The sequence below is a fragment of the Rattus rattus genome, chromosome 10, assembly GCF_011064425.1.
Source record: "Rattus rattus isolate New Zealand chromosome 10, Rrattus_CSIRO_v1, whole genome shotgun sequence".
Taxonomy (NCBI): Eukaryota; Metazoa; Chordata; class Mammalia; order Rodentia; family Muridae; genus Rattus; species Rattus rattus.
Window position 1 is genome coordinate 5854280 of NC_046163.1, and position 20513 is coordinate 5874792.

Consider the following 20513-nt stretch of genomic DNA (forward strand, 5'->3'; position numbering starts at 1 on the left):
GTCATGATGAATGAGGTGTTTCAGACCCAGAAAGACATACATGATATGTATTCACATATAAGTTGTTATTAGCTGTAAAGAATAACCACACTCTAACCCACAGACCAAGAAGCTAAGTAACAAGAAGACCTCAACAGCCTTATTATGAAAAAGAAGTAGCATAGATATCACATGTATATGGGAGGAAGAATCTGGATAGGACAATGTGGATGGAAACAGAAAGTATTGGGTATGGGCAGAGGCTTGAAGGAGAGACAACTGAAATTGGGGGCATATCTGGGACAAGGAATAAACCTATTACAATGGAAACTCCCAGGAATCTGAGGGTGACTCTAGATAAGACTCCTAGTAATGGGAGATATGACCCTCAACCAGCCATCTCTTATAACCAGGCAAGACTTCCAGTGGAGAGATTGGGACATCAACCCAATCACCAAACCTTTGACCTACAATTTGTTCTGCCTACAAGATGTGCTGGGGTAAAAGTGGCACAGAATTTGTGGGAGTGGCCAAACAGTGACTGTTCCAATTCGAGACCATTGCCATGAAAAGAAATCCATCTTTGACACTGCCTAGAAGGCCAGGATCCAGAGGCTGGATAGCCCAGAAAACTAGGGTGGATCCAAACACTACTGGTTAAAAAAAGGCAATGAAATGATTGCTATATTGGTGTCTAGTCCAATTATCATCACAGAGGAATTCACATAGCAACTGAAGGAAAGAGATGCAGAAATCCATAGCCAAGTATCAAATATTAGGGGGCAACTTGGAAAATCCTGCAGAAGATGGGGAGGAAGGGTTGTAGGAGTCAGAGGGATCAAGGGCAGTACAAGAAATACACCGTGAATCTTAACTTATATATAAATCTCTAAGAACACCATCTAAAATAATGTTATATGTATACAATGTATATTAATGAAATATACCATGTTTGGTCAATTCCCAACTTAAGAGATATCAAGATGGTTTTTCAAGTACTCCCAAGTAAAAAGAAACATTCCTAAACCTTTATGCTACTAGTGTTTAGGATTTCGGAAGAGAAGTATTCAACTTGTGATGTGAGATGGAGTAGTAAGTTTAGGATCTATCTAATGATACTGTTGCATGCTGGTGAACAGGCCCACATGAATTGCATTTATTTCCCTTCTCTTCATTTAGATACTTCCTATATTTCCCTAGAGATAGGGCAGAAGGTCATCTCCTTCAAGAACATTTCCCCATCAAGAAGCCCTAGTCTCCTGCTCCACACATTAAAACTCCACTCCCATTTTGACTCTTCTATTCAATGAGACTCATCTTTTCTTGTTGTAGTATTTAAAATCCAGTAGGCAATCTTATAAATGGTTGTTGGTTAAAATGGTGAATGAATGAAAACAATGAATGACCATTTAGTCACTCACAACATACTTTTTCATTGATGGGAAAAGGGAGACATTGATATATAACAAGAGACATCCTTGTAAAAACTCTTCTGACAGAGAAAGTGCAACTCAGAAGCCATTTGTTTTTAAATAATTTAAAATATATATCTTTTGTTTTCTAAACTGTAGAGCTTTTCAAAATGACCCAGTAATAGCATGGACACCAGAAATTATCAGTTCAAGGGTAAGCTTATATCATCTACAACCCAACCCACTCATATATACCAAAATTAGTTCAATGAAAATCAGGTATTGTAATACTCCTATACAAATGCTACAGAACAAATTGATAGAAGTTCAGTCCTTGAAAACACAGCTACAGTCACATTATTGACAGTGTAATGATAATACAGTATGTGTCATAATACCGATTCTCCTAAATACTAATAAAGACCCAGATTGTTTTTTCTGTATTATTGCTTGAAATATTCCTTTGGTTATACACTCAATCCTTTTTGTTTCCCTTGAGATTACCTTTGAAATGTTTTCATAATATTTTATAAATGCATGTTTATAAAAACAAGAAAGTGAGAAAATATTTCAATATACAGCCCTCGGGAAATTGTCTTTGTGTAGTGTTGAGAGCCTTGCTCTGAGGTCAGTATGCTAAATTAGGAAAGAGGATATATAGCCTGTGGCCAGGGCACAAAAAGGACTTTAGTCAGACCTCCCCCCCCCTCTCTCATGCATAAACACACTTTGTCTGTGAACGAGGAAGAAAACTCATGTTCAATAAAGAGAAAGAGTGCGAGCATTCATCCATCTTGGCTTTGACTCTATGAAGATGAGGAACAAAGTGGTCCTGCTAGATACTTCCAGCCAGACAACCCTGGTAATATATTCTGAAGTTGTAAATCATACAGTACTGATTAGAAGATGAAAACTGTGTAGGTATTCTAGACTATTCTCCAAAAACACTGAAATCCTCTCAGGTAGGTGAGGAACTATTCTATAAACTGGCAATACAACAGGAAACAAATCTTCTTGTCTTCAGACATATGGGGAGCATGGGGAAGAGAGACCATTTTAAAACAAACAATGGAAATATGGAAGAGAGTACCTGGCAACTGAACACTGCAATTTAAAAAAGAAAAAAATAGTAGGGATCAAAAGAGAGGAATAGAGGGAAGGAGAAGGAGGGTGAGGGAGGGAGAGATAGTGTGTATATGTGTGTGTGTGTGTGTGTGTGTGTGTGTGTGTGTGTGTGGTGTGTGTGTGGCTTTCATACTGGGGAAAGATACAAATTAGGCTTCAGTTGGGGGGAGAGGGATATTTGAAGAACTTGAATGAGATATTGATCATATGTGTACAGGGATGCCAATTCCTGCTTGGCCATGTAACAAAGAGAATGACATGGTCCCTGCCAGCAGGGTATGGGCCTCCATGAGTATTGATGGTAACTGTGTGTGGGTGTAAGGCTCATTCATATAATAATGTATATATTGTCCTCTCTGCAAAAGTTAATGACTCCATGATAATCAGAGACAGCAGGAGAGGGTGTGTTTAATGACTCGGCAAAATGTTAGAATGGTATAATCTTTAGGACAGCCCTTAAGGCTGTAGGAAAGAATGCTGAAAACTTGAATTAAAAAATACAAAATTTCTCAACTATGCACATGTTAGGATGCAATATGAATTACATGAGGGGCTTCACAGACCTGGAAAAAGAGAGGAAACTGCACTATGAGCCAGCTTGCCACAAAGATACTAAGGAAAGAGATAAATAGGTTGGGAGTGGTGATTTCAGGGCAAGATCTCACTCAGCTTGAAGTTTTTTTTTTTTTGTTTTTGTTTTTGTTTTTGTTTTTGTTTATACTTACAAAGGCAGTTAGATTCCTGAGTTCAAGGTCAGTCTAGAGCAGAGCAAATTTAGGCCCAAGAGTCTTGGAACTGGTAGATCCCATCTAGCTAAGTTTACAAAGGCAGGCAGATGCTTGAATTCTTTCACAATGTTAAAAAAATAAATGTCCTTGCTGTCCTAAGAGTCAAGGGGCTAAGGTTATGGAATGCTGATTCTTAGGAATGGTCAAGAGGGAACCTGGAGTAAATGACTAAATTGATACGTAAATAAAAGACTTGACTTTAGTCTCTATGAGATGAGCTAGCAGCAAATGATAGCAGGCTTTTTTTGTTGTTGTTGTTGTTGTTCGTTTTTTTTTGTTGTTGTTGTTGTTCGGTTTTTTGTTTTTGTAAGAATTGTTTTCTAGCAAGAGATGAGCTGTCTAGAGATCTCTGGACACTGAACATAGCTCTTTAAGATATTTTCGAACAGGATTTCAGATTTTGGTCAGAAAATCGATGGAGAGCAAATATAGCTCTTTTAGAATATGTCATAGACCCTTTAGAATTTTTTCTAACAGGATTTCTGACTTTGGTCAGAAATCCCAAGAGTTATTTGAAGAGCTAACATAGCTCTTTTAGAATGTTTTCTAGCAGCTACCCAGAGAAGGCTGTCTGAAGAGTGAACATAGGTCTTTTTAAATTTTTTTTCCTGGTTTTCTGACTTTGATTGAAAAACTGGTAAGTTTTGAGCAATAGCATCTACACTTTCATCTGCATAGAACCAGAAAACTACTCATAGATGTTAACAAGTGCAGATGTGAGCCCATGGCTGCCTTCAACTATTTTCCTCACTGGAAGGAGACTCTCATAGAAGATAGAAAATGTCTCTCTCTTGCACTTCTGACACTTTGTCACTCTTGTTATTTCTCTCAGCATTAAAATACTTTAAGCATATAAGAGTGTTCGCTTAGCCACCTAGTAGCATGAATTTACAGCATTGTTGACTCAGCACTTCCAATGGGCTCTGGGTCATGAGGATACACTATTAAAAGATGCTGAATTACGGTCATCAGGCCATGAGGACACACTATTAAATGATGCTGAGTATGCTTATTTGTTTGGTTGCTGAGAGATAATTCTCACTCTCCTAATTGAGTGGCTGCCTAATATTCTATGCTGGGTTTTAAAAAATAAACACACCTATGCTTAATTTAAATTGCTTCATAAGAATTCAAGATAATGTAGAGATTCCTCTGGTTGGCATCAATATTTTGCCAGCTGCCAATTGCCTATATGAACATTTCTCTTATCAGTCCTTCATATGTGCTAGGTATTCTTGGCTCCTAAGCAGTTTACCACTGTTTCAACTGCGCTACCCTCTAGAACAACCAGCTGCTGTACTCAAGCACAAAACCTGCTGCATAACATCTCTAAACCCAATGTTTGCCCAGTGAACTGGTGTAACAAAGCTGGTGTATCATCCTGGGCTATGTCGTTATGGTAAGATACCCGTATCTGCATACATGTCAATGCTTCTTCCAGGTACAAAGAAACATGCATTTATATTCCCTAATCTTTTAATTAGAAGTCTATAGATTTAAGAGTCCTCATTGTATTCACTTTTATGTAAATAACAATTATCATAAAATCGGTATGTAGTAAATAAGATTTCCTGAATTAGTGATGCACTGCTGTGCTATTATTCACTCAATAAAAATCCAGGCACTGACTTTGGCAGCTACTATTCAGAATACCACAAGTCACAGCTCACACTCAGGTCAGGATATTAGCAAGTGCTATAATGAAGATAACAGAGATGTTCCACAACTTTGTTCGCTGTTAACCCCTTCCTAGGCTGCAAGTGCTATCAAAGATATTCACTGCCCTAAGGCTACGTTACACCATAGTTCAGCATCAGAGCACATTGAAGAGCATTGATCATATTCCCTCCAGGTCACACGGCTGGTAAAGGGTTCAGGTTCAGTCTTTCTGCTTACATTGTAGGCGGTTATGAGGTCACATGTCACTAGTCCAGGAAGAGACCAAAATTCAAGATCTGAAATATATCTTCTATTGATAGAGAATAGTTATATACATCCTTCCTCTCTCTCTCTGACTCTCTTCTGCTCCTCCTCCTTCCTTTCTCTCTCTCTGACTCTCTTCTGCTCTTCCTCTTTCTCTCTGTCTCTGTCTCTGTCTCTGTCTCTGTCTCTCTCTCTCTCTCTCCCTCTCTTCCTCTCCTGGCTTGACACGATAAAAAAAAGTAGAATAGTTATATACAGATGTAAAGTCAAACAGTTTCCATAAGTCAAGAGTCATCTAGTGATCAAGAAAAAGAGAAAGAGGAGGAAATGCTGAAGTCAGAGGATCAGAATCTCTTGGAGGTGATGACATTGGAATGGAGCAATGTGTGTGTGCGAAAAGGCTCCAATGCACAGGCTGAGAGAAGAAGCAGCATGTGCAAATCTGAAATAGATGGAGAAGATGGATGATAGCAAGGGGTTAGAGGGAAAGCTTACAAGGCAGGCTGTGGATTCACAAGTGGTAGTGCATAGGGGACTCCTAATAGTGATCTCTTCAGCACAGAAAAAAACCTACAAGCTTAGACTTTTCAGTCCCTAAATTCTTCCAACCTTCCTTAAGGGAGTCTGTGTAGCACTAATATGTGAACCCAGGAGAGAAAACTGGACACATATGGCTGATTTCTTGCTCTTCCTTTTCTGGGTGAATTGTCTGCTTTGAAGATGCACATATGCTGATATGCTCATATAATTGATCGTTGCAGGAGAGACTCCAGTTGTCCAGTGTACACTATGACAGTAGGGACAAAATTGGGAATGAGCAGCTTTCTATTCTCTGCTTTCACTCATTAATTCTCAATAATGTGGGATTTGAAATGGAAAGAAAGAGTGTAGAAAAACGCAGGAATCCTTACAGTCCAAGAAGAATGACTATGTTGGCTATCTGTCGGCCTGATTCCGAAACTGTGAAACTTAACTGAATATGTAACTACTAAACTGACTCGTTTTGGCTTTTTTTTTTAACTGAAAGGCAATTTTTCTCTCTTTAAACACACACAGGAGCATGCAAACTCCTAAGTATCTTATTTTTAAAACTCTTAATTCTTGAGGCTTCAGTTTGAGTGTCCATGGATTCTACATACACAAAGAGGAAACAGATTACAGAGAACATGGAGGGAATTATTCCAAACAGCTACTAATACCCTAGCCCCTTTGCGTGGGATAGAAATATCTTCTGGGCATTCTGTCTCACAAATAGTACATCCTACATCTATGTTACAAATAAGGCCTGTGACAGAGCTTAACTAAAGCAGTTTGTCAGTAGTAACACCAGTAGGCCACCATAATTCTTCTAGAGTTTCATTAGTTCAAGTGCTTTCTACTATACAAGAACAAATCAGAGGGATGCCTGAGACCGGGTATAATTAGATCAAATATTGTCAAATGTCAGTGCAATTCATCAGTAGATATCGTATGAAAAAAAATACACATTCTTTAGAAGTTAGCACTAAGCACAGTCCCAAAAGAACTTGTGGCCATGTGTGTCGGTTTATTATCTGTGAGGTCTCAAATAAAGTCATAATAACAGAGATTACATATCAGCAAATTAAATTTAGCTTGGAAAGATTAAATGACAGCTTTCCCATTACATGTGACATACTTCTTTGGGGATATGTTATTTCTTATCAGAGATAACCTGCCATTTAGATATTCCATCTAATCTATCTTTATGTAGAAACTTGAGTTTGAAGCAACATGAAGATGTTTACAGAATATTCAGGGCTGACTTTTTTCATTAGGGAATATTTGCAAATCGTTGATCTTAAACATGAGCAATTTACTTAATTTTTAAATATGAACTTAATCTCATTTGGTTTATTATTTTATATAAATTACTTGATTATCTTATAAAATCCAAAATTTCAAATTGACATGTTAAAAACACAACATTTAACTCACCTTCTAGCTCTGGGCTTTCTTAGAGTAGTAACAATGAAAATAGTTTATAAACTCTCTGTTGTATTAGCTGATTCAGTGAGTCAAATTCTCTGGAAGCTGCATTCTAATTTAGAATCATATTAAAATGGGATCAAAGCCAAGGAAGTAGAAAATAATTTATTCTTTTCAATTGCAAAATATTTAATAAATGTAATATTCTAGCTAACTCAAAACTAATTTATTGTATTTGTTCATTGGAAGTACATTGAAAGTCTAAAAATACAATATTAATTAACATGAGTTTCTTGGTTTCTGAAAAGCAACTATTTCTATATACAAATAAGAATTATATTGTATCACCCACAGAGGCTTATACAGGTATGAGAATGAAACAAACCCAAAGTAAAAGCATTTTGAATGAAAAAAGAATATTCATTTGAAAAAAGTCACATTTCTGCAACCTGTATTAACAGTAAATCATTCTGAATATCCACGAATACTGCAGAACTTAGAAATGGTAATATAGCTTGGCTATTCAGTGAAGAAAATTAATAGGGCTTTAAAGCAATGTTTATATACAAAACGAGGCAGGATGTGGGCTCCAGGTTGAGCTGAAACTCCATCCACCAAATTCACATTTATTGATTTTGTTTGATTTTTTTTATTTGCTTTGGTTTTGCTTGGTATGCTGTTTTGTGTTTGTAAAACAACATTTCTTATGACAGAAATAGGAATCATAGCTGAGGCATTTGGGTAGGAATTGAAAGACACAGAGAATGTATATTTGGTTTGTTTGAAATACAACTTCTATCTGGCCCAGGCGATGCTCATGGCTAGTGCTTTTTTTGCTCTCAAATCCTATTCCACATAAAGAATTCTATGGTCTCCATCCTCTCTGGGCATCATTTACCCTCTCTGTATTTCTATCTATTTTACAACAGCTCTCTTCCTTGCTTGAGGCTGTGCAATGAAAAATAGCTGGCTTTCTTATTCAAAACTTGATACCTTTCACCTGTAGATTACCACACAGGACAGGTAGGTGGATAACTGGGAGAAGGAGTTCCCTCCAAAGCTAAGTTTGAGCATTGTGGAGAATCTAGCCTGAACCACCAAAGTCCATCTGAAGGCATGCCCAGCATCAGTACCTGCTGCCCCAGACATCACTGCTTCCTTCCTCTCCAAGGGAGGACTTTACCGGAGTCCATCTACTCCAAGAGGCTACTAAGAACTGAGAATCAGCATGAAAACAGTAACTGGAAGACAAGTGTCTTTCTTTTGGTAACTGGGAGAAGAGGTTCTCTCCAAAGCTAATATTGAGCATCTTGAAGAATCTTGCTTGAACCTTAGACCACCCAAAGCCCATCTATGGGTCTGAATGCTTCAATAAAGTGTTAAGGAGATGTCTTTGTTGAGGTTGAGTGTTGAGTTGGGTGGTCTTTCCAGATTATGAGAGTGTAGAGAGAGAACAGAGCAAATACTATGACTCTAAGTGAAAGCTCACTTTTTCCCTGCATTTCTATTTCCAAAACACCAAGATGTATTTTGTTTTCTAACCGCTAAACATATCAAGTGTCATGTTATAACTTCAAATCAAGAGCCCCCTTTTTATTCTAATGAAGCTTTAATGATTTTGTTTCCTATGGACTGAATAGATTTGATTGTAAATAAGTGGTCATTATGCCTCTTTAAAAATTCTGATGGTCAATGTTTAAATTATTGCTCCAACACAGTGGTTTTCAAACTCCAGTATATTCTAGAATAGCTGGGGAAGTTTGTCTGAAAATTCAGATATTGAGGGTCTAGTTCTAATATCCGAATCGGAATTTTCTAGGGTGGAAAAAAAGAGCTGTATTGTTCTGAGCTGGGCATCCTTGAAAGTCAATTTAAGGTCCAGATTCAATTATTTTACATTGGGGTAACTCATGATTACAAAGGATGCCTGTGACTGTCATTTTCTATTTAATATTTTAAATAAGAAGCCCCTATTCTATCTTGCATCGTATTTCATTAGGCCATATTTACTGAAAACAGAAGCTTGTGTCTCAGATAGTAAGTCCTGTTGAAAGTTGAGACTCAGTGGGAAATGATCTGGAAGACTTAGCAGTAGACAAAGCTTTGCTTGCATGAGTAGGCTTATACTTTCATTACAATGGGTAATATAGAGATGGGGGACATAGGAAATAATGAATAAGTAAATAATACACAGGCAATATGGAATGTGTTTCCTTTAGCTGTGCTTACTAGGAAATCAAAGAATCTGATTCTCTAAGTCCATATCATGCTGCGGCTAGCATGAAGCTTGCTTACAAGTATAGGCCTCCTTTATTTTTTTTTAAATTGATTATTTTATCTATTTACAGTTTAAATGTTGTCCCCCTTCTTGGTCTCTCCTTCACAATGCCCCCTTCTATCCCCCGCCCCTTTGTCTCTATGAGGGTACTCCCCCACCCACCCAATCCTACCTCACCCCTCTAGCCTGGACACTATTGCTGATGCCAAGAACTGCTTCTAGATAGGAGTCCTGTAGCACTGTCCTCTGAGAGCCTCTGCCAACACCTGACTAAGACAGATGCAGACACTCACAGCCAACCATTAGAGTGAGCCCGGGGACCCCAATGGAAGTGATAGGGAAGTATTGCAGGCCTCCTATTGTAGTTTTGTAGGACTACTTTGGCAGTTTTCAAACAGCTGGCATCTGTCTGGTTTGGTAAGTTCTAATCTATCCTCTGTCTTGACTATATGTTCTAGGTAGTGGGAACAGCAAGAAACAATAGATCACAGAGGCTAACAAACAGTTTGTGTGGGAGCTCCAAGGCAAGCAGCCACACAGACTGATGGGACCAAGGAGAGAGAGAGGATGGTTATTTCTGGTTGAAGGGTCAGGGCAGGCTTTGTAGAAAAGAGTTCACAGTTTGATGTGATTTGGGCAGGGAGTGATGACAAAGACATTCTAAGCAGAGAGGAATCAAGTGTTCCTTGGTATTTTCTATTATGTTACTATTGACTTCCAAAGAGCACCTCCCCAATTCAAGACTTCTATTGTCCCTAAGGAAATTGTGCTCACCATCATTCCTGGAGGGACATGGGTGTGTTTACCTCAGCACGACATACATAATTTATAGCTCTGAAGCCTAGAGTTTCAATGTCTGGAATCCAAATGTATGTGGCTATATAAACATTTAGGTCTTAGGGTTCCAAGTGCTTTTGATACATCTTAGTTTTGCAAATTGGGACTCTATATTTAAGTTTCTGTTTACTTACACAGTAAACAAAGTAATAACAATGCTCCCACATAAGGTTGAGAAAAGAATTAAATAGGTTAATGAAAACATTTAAAACTACTTTCCTAGCATTTTGAAATACACATTATTAATTATAGTCAAGTAAGGTGATAGATATGTTAACTAGTGTATTGAAGTATTCTACCATATAGACATTTATCAAAATGTCAACCTTATCCCATGAATATATGAAAAATGCAATCATAAAGGAAATCAAAAAATTTTAAATAATCTCTTAGCCTCAATAAATTATAGCTCTTATAAACTCAATAAGAAACTCAATAAGAAACAGTGGGATGAGGCAAAGCCCCATGATTTCCTAGGAGTTAAATGTGTTTAATTTTCCATTCTTGACTATAGGACACTGGGCAAAGCGCTGGAACTTCTGAGTTAAAATGTATCCCTTTGGGGATTCTGTGTCACCACTGCTCTCTTGAGAATGTTTCTTCACATACAGAGTGAAGAGTAACAAAAGACTTTCCTTTGTCACTGAACATACTGACAGCTGTGGGACAGCACGTGAAAGCAGTGTGTGGGGCCTCCATGGGTACTAAGTTTGACTCCAAGAATATTTATTTAAAAAGCCAAGTACTTGTGGTATCTACTTGCAAGCCTAGTACCAAGGAGGAAGAGGCTAAAGAATCTCCATGGCTTGCTGGCCAGTCAGCCTAATCTACATAGAGAACTCCAAGTTAGGGAGAGACCTTGTGTCAGAGACACAAGATGGATGGGGTCTAAGAATCCTGGATACGCCTCCGTACACATATACATATATATGCACTCACATGTATGTTTGTATCACCCTCATAGCCCAGCCCCCATCATTCTAACCAGAGAAGGAGCAGGCTTTTCTTGTGTTTTATGATACTTTACTTGACTTCCAAGGAGCACATCCCCAAGTCAAGCCTTCTATTGTCCCTAAGGAAACTGGGCTCTCCAGCACTCAGAGACATAAGTATGTTTACCTCAGCACGACCACATGCATAATCTACAGCTCTGAAGTCTGCAGGCTTCACACACACACACACACACACACACACACACACACACACAGAGAGAGAGAGAGAGAGAGAGAGAGAGAGAGAGAGAGGGAGAGAAGGAGGAGGAAGACAAAGAAGAAGACAAAAAAGAAGAAGACAAAGAAGAAGAAGAAGAAGAAGAAGAAGGAGGAGGAGGAGGAGGAGGAGAGGAAGAGGAGGAGGAGGAGGAGGAGGAGGAGGAGGAAGAGGAGGAGGAGGAGGAAGAGAGGAAGAAGAAGAGGAAGAGGAAGAGGAAGAGGAGGAGGAGGAGGAAGAAGGAGGAGGAGGAGAGAGAGGATAATGTGCAGTGTATAAGGTGCAGCATCTACTTCACAATTATTCAAATTCTTGATGTAAGAATAGTCTAACAAGATTAAGATTAAGGATGACTCTAAAGAGTCAAAGATGCCTGCTTTGCCTGACCTAGAACATACTAAGAAACCTAGTGCAGTGACTCATCTTCTGAGACTGGTTCCTCACCTGCTAACAAAGCTTATATTTACCTATTGAGACTAGCGGAAGAGGGAAGGGAGAATTTGGATGATGACTCAGGACTCCAAGTGTTCATAATTACATATGAGTTTTTATTTCAGGAAGAAAAGCAAGAAAAGGGACAACAGGAAGGGAGTCTAGAATGGGGCTTCCTTTTGAAATGTTTCCTGGATGAACATTAACCTGTAAGATGAGGAGTTCTGATCCTTGAGCAACAGTTCTTATTCTAAGCCATGGTTCTCCAAATTCAGACAAAATGGTCAGGAGAATATGAGCAAATGCTCATATACATACATACATACATACATACATACATACATACATATACACAAACATACAAATACACACATACATGTATACACAGATATACACATGTATATAATACTGTATTTGATGTATTAACTTTTAATAGACAGAAAGAAATGTCACACTTTTAGAAAAATCTCATGGCAGGAAAACAGTTTAACCAAATTTTAAAAGGGAAAATTTCATTCACTACCAGGTACTCAGTATGAATTGGGAGATTTCCATGCAAGAACTCCATGGTTTGGCAGGAGGTTGACTAAAAACTGGAATCTCTATGAACCTAAGTGTTTGCCATTCCCCCTACTAAATTATAATGTATATTTATTGAGCCCTGGTACTATACAGTGATCTATGGGCTTTAAATTACACACTAAAGAGAGAAGTTTACACCTAGTGGCAGCCACAAAGTCAAAGGCACTCTCTATATCAGGACTGAATTGAGAGACACAAAAGAGCTACACATCTCAATTGATTTCTTAGGGGGGAAAAAACCAAAACACTGTGGAAGAGAAAAGATTATTTAAATTTCATAAGGGTTATAACTCGGCTGTGGGCTTTGTTTATTGAGTAAGAAAAACAATTCCCTTCAACATCATATTGAGACCAGTGTTCTGGATTTGAGAACTTGATTACTCAAGTACATCAGAGCCATAATTATTTGGGAATAAATTACTATTTTATTTTCCACTGCTCAAATGGATAAAGGCTTGAATGGTCCTGTAGAGGGAAGGGAAGAGAAGGGAGGATGACAGGCCTGAAATGGAAAGTTTGTACCTGTATGCTTTGACTAGGAGGAATGTTAAATTTCTGGCTGGCACATCTTAACTTTAGTCACTCAAAATGACCAGTCCTAACCAACCTGGATTTGCCAAATAATCTGTAGAGGTGAAATTTCAAGACAGAGAATGATTGAGGAAATTACCTGGAATTCATTAATACATTCATCTCTTAATTACTGAGGGCCCACTGTGTTGGATTTCTCATCACTGTGACAAAACCTGACAACAATTTAGAAGGGGAAAGGATTTATTTTGGATCACATGCTTCAGAGGTTTCTGTTTCTGGGCTGAACTTTGTTATTTTTGGGATTTGGTGGGACAAGCATCATTGCAGGGAAGGCTGAGAACAAAGTTGTTTAAGAGATATTCCTGACCAAGAAAACACTCAATGAAGTACTTTTACAGTAAGGACTAGTCCTACAATTTCCACATTCTCCCAAAAGAGTGATACCCACAGTGGGGTAAGCTTTCAAAACATGAAGCTTTAAGAAAAAGACAGTTAATTTACAAATCATAACACTCATCCTACTCCAGTCATTGGATAATTGAAAATTCTTGTTCCTTGCTGTTTATTTGTACATCTATGGAAAATAGAGATATTGAAACAAATTCATAATCTCAGTATAGAAAAGAATCAATAATGCAGGATATCCTGATAACAAAAGTACCTTTCAGGAAGCTTTATAGTAGTTGTCATGATCTTCATCATTGTATAGTAATAATAATAATAATAATAATAATAATAATAATAATAATAATAATAATAATAATAATATGAAGGCCATAATATATATTCACGAGCCTGGCATGCTTCTATATGTCTCAGCCTCCTTATAACATTTTTATTAAATAAGCACTAGTTTTCCTCACCTTAAAGAGGAAATCGAAATTCAGCAAGTTTCAAGTAACTTGTAATTTCAGCTCAAGGTTTAAAGCAGGGAGATTAGTGCAAGAATTTATGATACTATCTTTGAATCTTTGAACATGTGTATTAATCAGAGAAACTATGGAAGTCAGGAGTCCAGCAGAGTATGCTTCAGTAGAAGGGCAATGGGACACATTTGGTATGAAGGTGGAGTGGGGAATGATGGGGCAGGAAGGATGGTGGTGAGGAAGAAGAGGTAGGGAAGGGAACATGAGAGAAACACCTAACCCTAAAGAATTTTGGAAAAGTCACATGAAAGCCTATGGATGTAGAATCTCCCTAAAATATACATGTGCACACAGAGAGAAAGAGTTCGAACTACCTAACATTAAAATGGAGGAAAATCTCCCCCTAGACACCTTAGGCTCGAAGGCCAGTGGTAGCAGTAGCCTACCTCTTTGGCGTTGTTGGTGTAGGGTGACATAGACACTCAAACAGTACAGATTAAGGTCATTGTTCTTTGTTACCTCCTAGAACTTGATGCTAAGATCTGATCGCTAAAAGTATCACCCACTAAATCATAAAATATGGAGAAATCAAGCCAGTGCCAGCCAGGTTCCTTCAAATTTACTCTTTAGTTTTGATAGAGCCAGAAAGCACAATGTGTGGAAATAGACAAGAGCAATCATGAATCTTATCCTGCTGTGGACCCTGTAAGCCACAATAACCTACCTGGGAGGAAATGCTCACTGGTATAGTAGTGGCAGAAATGTTTTGGGACTAACCAACTACTTTCTGATTTTTCTGATTCTGTCCTTTTCCACAAGATGGAACCCATGCCTTGAAATGTTCATTTGGCTAATACCTGTTTGCTGGTAGATTATAGGTTATGTGGAAGAACCTACTATCATTCTTCCAAATAAACATTATTAAGTTAACTTCTAATGGCTTACTGCTATATCTATAAATTGGTGCACCTCTCATATCTCGTCAGAGATGTTTCTTTTAGCATCAGATAGAGATTAACACAGAGATCCCCAACTGGTCAATATATAGAAAATAAGAGACTATGTAGCACTGAACCCTAAATGGGCCATCTCTATCATGACCCTACCCCAGGGGCTTGAGGATAATCACTGAAGAGGAGGTACAAAGAGCTTAAGATGGTGGTAGATGACTACAAGGACATAGTGTGCTCTAGGTACGGCAGAGAAGTTGCACAGATGAACTCAGCAATTGTGACAGTATCTGCACAAGATAAAACCAGAGAAAAACCCATTGTGGAGCGCGGATCAGGAAGTTTCAGCCTCAGCACTCAGATGACTCCACACCTATACGCATAAAGATAAAAGAATTCTGAAAAACAAGAAATAAGCACATGAAGTTGAGATGAAATAAAGGAATTGGAGCAAGGGAATGGCTGGTGGGGGGGTAGCTTGATTTACAAACAAGGCAAAGCATCAAAAACAAAGCCTTACAAAGAATCTATAATCTTAACTGTTATGACCCAATTTTTTTTAGTTTGTTTGTTTTTGTTTTGTTGTGGTGGTTGGTAAACCACTGTCTTTGAATCTGGAAACTCAAGACTTAACTCCCATGGCTGACACAGGAGAGAATGGAAACCATCAAATGAAGTTTCCTGCTGGCTCTCAGCACAGGCTGCAGCTTCGGGCCTTCCTGTTACCATGGCTCTGCCATCCAGCCCACTCCTCGAGATGAAAGCAGGAGGCTCTCCCTTGGCCTTTAATTAGGAAATTAGAAAATAATTAATTACTAACTTCAAGGTTTCCTGAAGTTATAGATGATATGCCTTGTGTATGATTCACTTCATTCGCCAGACTAATAACTTTATCTCCTCCATATCCTTCATTTTTATAAAGTGGTCTATACATCTGGGAAATACTTCAATTAGTGCATTCAAGAGAGGAGATGAAATTGGGAAGTTTAGACAAAGCCAGAACACCTCATGGTGTGATCACTGTTCTATGGAGTCATGGGGTATTTTGTATTAATTATTAATACAGGATATTTAACATTTTATTAAGTTATACATGTCTGTGTCTGAAATTTCATATCCTAATTAAAGTTTGAAAATGCAAAGAAAATCCCATACAATGCAGCCTGATAGAAATCTTGTAGGAACAATGTCGTTGACTTTAATGAAAAACCTTGCAGGTGTAGTAACCCTTGTCTATATATCTATCATTCCAGAGCTGAGGCAGGAGAATTTCCATGAAGTATGATAATAATGACATTGACTAAGATGATTATTTCAATAAGAAATCAGCAATGTTCCCTTCTAGTAGACTTAAAACATATGTGAAGATATATTGTAAAATATTAAGCTCTGAATGAATGATTCTTACCCACATCACCTAGAAGAATTTTCTATGGAGAGTTTTTATGCTGTAATTGCCCCTTTAACCTGAAGAGATTGACCCCAAGGTGGTCTTAGGTGATCCTCAGACAGGAGCACACTGAGGAAATTCCACAGGGGCGAGAAAGACTGCAAGAAGGATATTGCACTTGTCATTAGTGAGCCAACATCGGGTCCTTTCCGGCAGACATTTGCTTTGCAGGCTGACGAATGGATAATAGAGCAAGAAAAGTGACAGGAAAAGCTTCTTAAGCATCCGATAATTTTTGACAGGGGCTTAAAAATTAGAGAGGTCACAACAGGGCCGATTCCCGATAGAGCTTTGATTTGCGTAGAAAGGATATGGGGTGATTATTAATGCTTTAAGGACAGGCTTAGATAAGGAAGAAGGAGAAAAGAAACCTGTTTGGCTACTAGGCAGAGATTGTTTGTGGCTTGAAAATAGCTTTCAGGCTAAGGGATTTAGCTCGTAATTCTAACCAGGACAAAAATAAACCCTGAGACAGCTCACTCATTGCTAAGATACAAATCACTGCTAATGTTCTAGGCTTCTGAACCACCGTGACTTTTCTCGGGGTTTAGAATGGATTAGATTGGAGATTCAACATAATCTCGTGATTTCCCAATCATACCACATATGTATTAAGCCACAATGTCTGACAGTAGAATCCAGTAACTGACATTTTATTTTTAACAGATTCTCCAGTGATTCCACCACAAAGGCAAGTTTGTGGAATATATCTTGTTGTCCCTCAACTTTGAAGGCCCAACCTAGAGTCATAAATGCATGTGTCCTAAAGTTAGAAGTTAGTCCAGTTTGACCTCCTCCTGGAAAGCACCTGAGTTTTCAGTAGGGACAAACACCACTCAGCCCCACTGCCACCTCACTTGTGCATTTACCTGCTGGTCTGGCCCAAGTCCATGAACTCACTGTTAACTTTGAAGATGACATTTTCTTACCAAGAAATTGTTAATTAATTCCACTCTATTGAGAGTCTTGCACCCAGTGTATAGGAAACAGCTGTGAGCTTAGGAAGAAACAACCCAGAGAAACAAATCCAGGGCTGCTGAGTTCGAATCTGTCTTTAACAAGATCCTTGGGGGATATGCTTTCAATGTGAGGTTTGAAATGTATCACTCTAAAGTCCCATTCCTCAAAGTGCTCCTTGACGGACAGTCTCAAGAACAGAAATTCCACCACTTGGACTCAAACTCACAGTTGAGCATCTCTTTACAATGTCAGCCTCCCACAGCACAGATACCAGCAGTCCTGGTCACCTATCTAATATCTACTATGTGTGAAGCAGCGGTCTAAGCTTATTCTCCTTATGACAGGTGGAATTGCTAAATTCATTTTACAAGTGAAGAAACTGAGGCAGAAGAGACTAGTACTAAGTCTGTGATCCCAAACTTGTAAACACAACCCTAGCCATGGGCCTACTGTATTAAATTCTCCCAGTCCGAGGATTTTTTTTAGATGAAAGAAATTGTAAGGGAGAAGTGGGCAAAGACACTCCCAGAGTGAAAGCAGGGAGTGTTCAAGGACTTGCAGACCAGGTGTTGGAATATAGGATGAGGGGTCACCTTTTAAGCTTCATACAGCTGCAAGTATCTGGCACCTTTCCATAGCTACTGGGCCCAAAGTCCTATGCATAAATCCAGCAATCTACATTTTGCTATGCTTCCAGATGATTCAGGGGCAACAGCATTTAAGAATAACAAGTTTTAAAAGACCACTTTTACACACACACACACACACACACACACACACACACACAAAAAAAAAAAAAAAAAAAAAAAAAAAAAACACCCACCCATCATCGTAGTCTTAGTGTCCTCTAATTAACTCACACTTATTTAATACCTAGTTCTAGGTATTGGGCTAAACTCAAGTGTAAATAGGAAGCTGGATGACATCTAAAAATTGAATCTTTACCCTTTCAGGCCCTTGGCTACAAAAGTGTGAAAGGACTTATCTAGGCTTGAAGAGTTGGAGGGGAAAAAGATACTATTGGGGCTTAGAAATTATAATCACAACAATGCTGAGTATTGAAACAATGTATTGAATCTCTGGAAATTGGGAGTAAAATTTAAAGTTGCCCAAAGAACACTCATCTTACAAGTCGTGGTAATCAAACCCTCAGCCATGGTTAGAAAAGAACTCTTGAAAATCAAGACAAATTTTATTCCCTGCAGACTACACAAAGAACCAGTAACTGAAGTGATCCCTGGTCCCCAGGGTTCCCTGACTCAACTAAACTAACTTGGCTTCCAAAGTGACAGGTCTCTTACAGCAAGGCTGCCAGTGGAGTATTCTCTTTACCTCACTTTTTCTACTTTATAAATATTGAACAAAGGGACCATGTTAATTCCTGATGAGTCAGAAGCTAAGAGAAATAACTAACCCTCTCTCCTCATATATTCCACCATTAACTGCATTTTCCCAATAATTATTCTATATTTCTAGTAAATCTTCAAGCGAGGTTTTTCAGTATTGCCTGTAACATGGATCAGATTGGAGGCTTCTGTCCCATGTCTCTCCTGGCTACGCCAACCCCTGTTTATCGGATTCATTTACTTTGGATCCTCATTTCAGAAAATAAATGATGGAGAGTTCCTGGGAGAGATTAGCATTTTTCTTCTCCCAGAGATCAGATATATAATCCTCTACTTTCCTTCTTATTCAATATATTTGTTCCAGATTCTGCCCTTGAGCAGAGCTATTTTATTAACTCTGTGGTAATGTTCAAAAGGTGAACAAGCAAGATCTAAAACTGCATAGGCAGGTGCCTTCTCTGTAGCATAAGACATTGAGGGCAGGAGCCAACGACTTGAGAGTTTATGTGAGGACGTCTTCAAGACCCCTTTGCCCATCGGATCTGTGGCAATGGTGGCCCTACCTTATCACTTTAATGAAGTGTTACTGGAGATGAGGCAAAGAGGAGGAAACCCAATCGAACCATGGGTGTGACTTTCTAGGGGGGGAAGAAAGTGCTCAGTGTCATACAAGTTTTTGAGCACAACTGAACAGTCCCTTTTTCCAGAGAGCTGGTCCAGCAGTAGAATAAGTCATATGTTGCACATGTAAAGCATCATCATGATCATGAGAGGATGTGAGATAATCGATCTTCTCAGGGCACCATGTCTAATGCTTTTACTGTTCTTGCATTTGCTCTGTTTTCCTTCTCTTATGGTGTTAGGAGTAAAGTCTCAGGGACCAGGACCCAGGGTATGAAACTACTGGAAAAGAACAGGTTGTTAACTCTGAAGCTTAGACAAAGTCCAAACTTCAAGAACTATGATACTGCTCATTGGGAAACTGAGTGAAGTCTGGGAGAAGACTTAGTCTGATATGCTTAACAGAGATTTAAGTCTTAAGTGGCCTGGATAATACTCAGGCACAACCAGAAAACAACAACACCCCCAAATCCTATATTTCTAAAGTCTGTGCTTGTTCAAGGCTTATTGCCACATTTGCTCTTGTTTTTGTACATGGCTGTGTTAATTACCAGCTTAAGCACAGTGATTAAGCTCTATAGGTTATTAAATATATGAATCCGAGTCGAGCACGCATAGCAGCTCTAGGGTGGTAATGATGCTTCAGAAGAAATCCCATAGGAATGAATGTTTAAAGTGAGGGAGTGAAAATGGCAGTCAATATATCTCACCTATCTGAAGGTCTTCAAGATACAGGTCAGTAGGTCATGTGTACTCTTAGAATGTGTACCAGTGAAATCATGACATAGCATGTCTGAGTATATTTTCTTTTTCCAGGTACAGAAGTTAGAACTTCACATGCAGGACTTTATTTTTACTCCATTGCTCACTTGGTTGTCAAGCTAACACAGATGAATGAAAAAGATGCTCACTTTGCACAACCTCCCGCCTATTACGTAGTAGGAGATGAATCAAATGGTTAGAGAAGAAAGCAAGATAAGAGCAGCCAGGACCTACCTGGCTGGCAGGGCCATGGGCATGGTGTCCACTCACTGAAAGCAGTCACAAGGCAGTCTTTCTTGCATGGGAGGAAACAAGGTCTCACAGTTTCTGGCCGTGTAGACTCTGGACATCTGTCAAGACAAAGAAACTATGTCAATATTTTGGGGAGTAGAAATAGATTGACTTAGAACTGTAGGATTTCAGGCCAAAAATGTATCTTTTATAGATACTGGAAGAAAGGCTCAAGAAGATGCTGCCCCTTATACAGGGGGTCATGGCCAGAGGCAGAGTTC

The 20513-nt window shown here is 38.7% G+C and overlaps 1 protein-coding gene and 1 non-coding gene across 2 annotated transcripts in view; one reads left to right on the plus strand and one right to left on the minus strand.

Moving 5' to 3' along the window:
* LOC116911550 (thrombospondin type-1 domain-containing protein 7B) overlaps nt 1-20513 on the minus strand; it is an 852321-nt gene that overhangs the window by 346114 nt on the left and 485694 nt on the right. The window contains exon 10 of the mRNA XM_032915540.1: nt 20236-20351. Within this exon, the coding sequence (XP_032771431.1) occupies nt 20236-20351 (116 nt within the window). The remainder of the gene's footprint in view (nt 1-20235; nt 20352-20513) is intronic.
* Nucleotides 3747-3809, plus strand: LOC116911899. The gene has a single exon (XR_004389406.1). It is a non-coding gene; the product is annotated as a U7 small nuclear RNA (small nuclear RNA).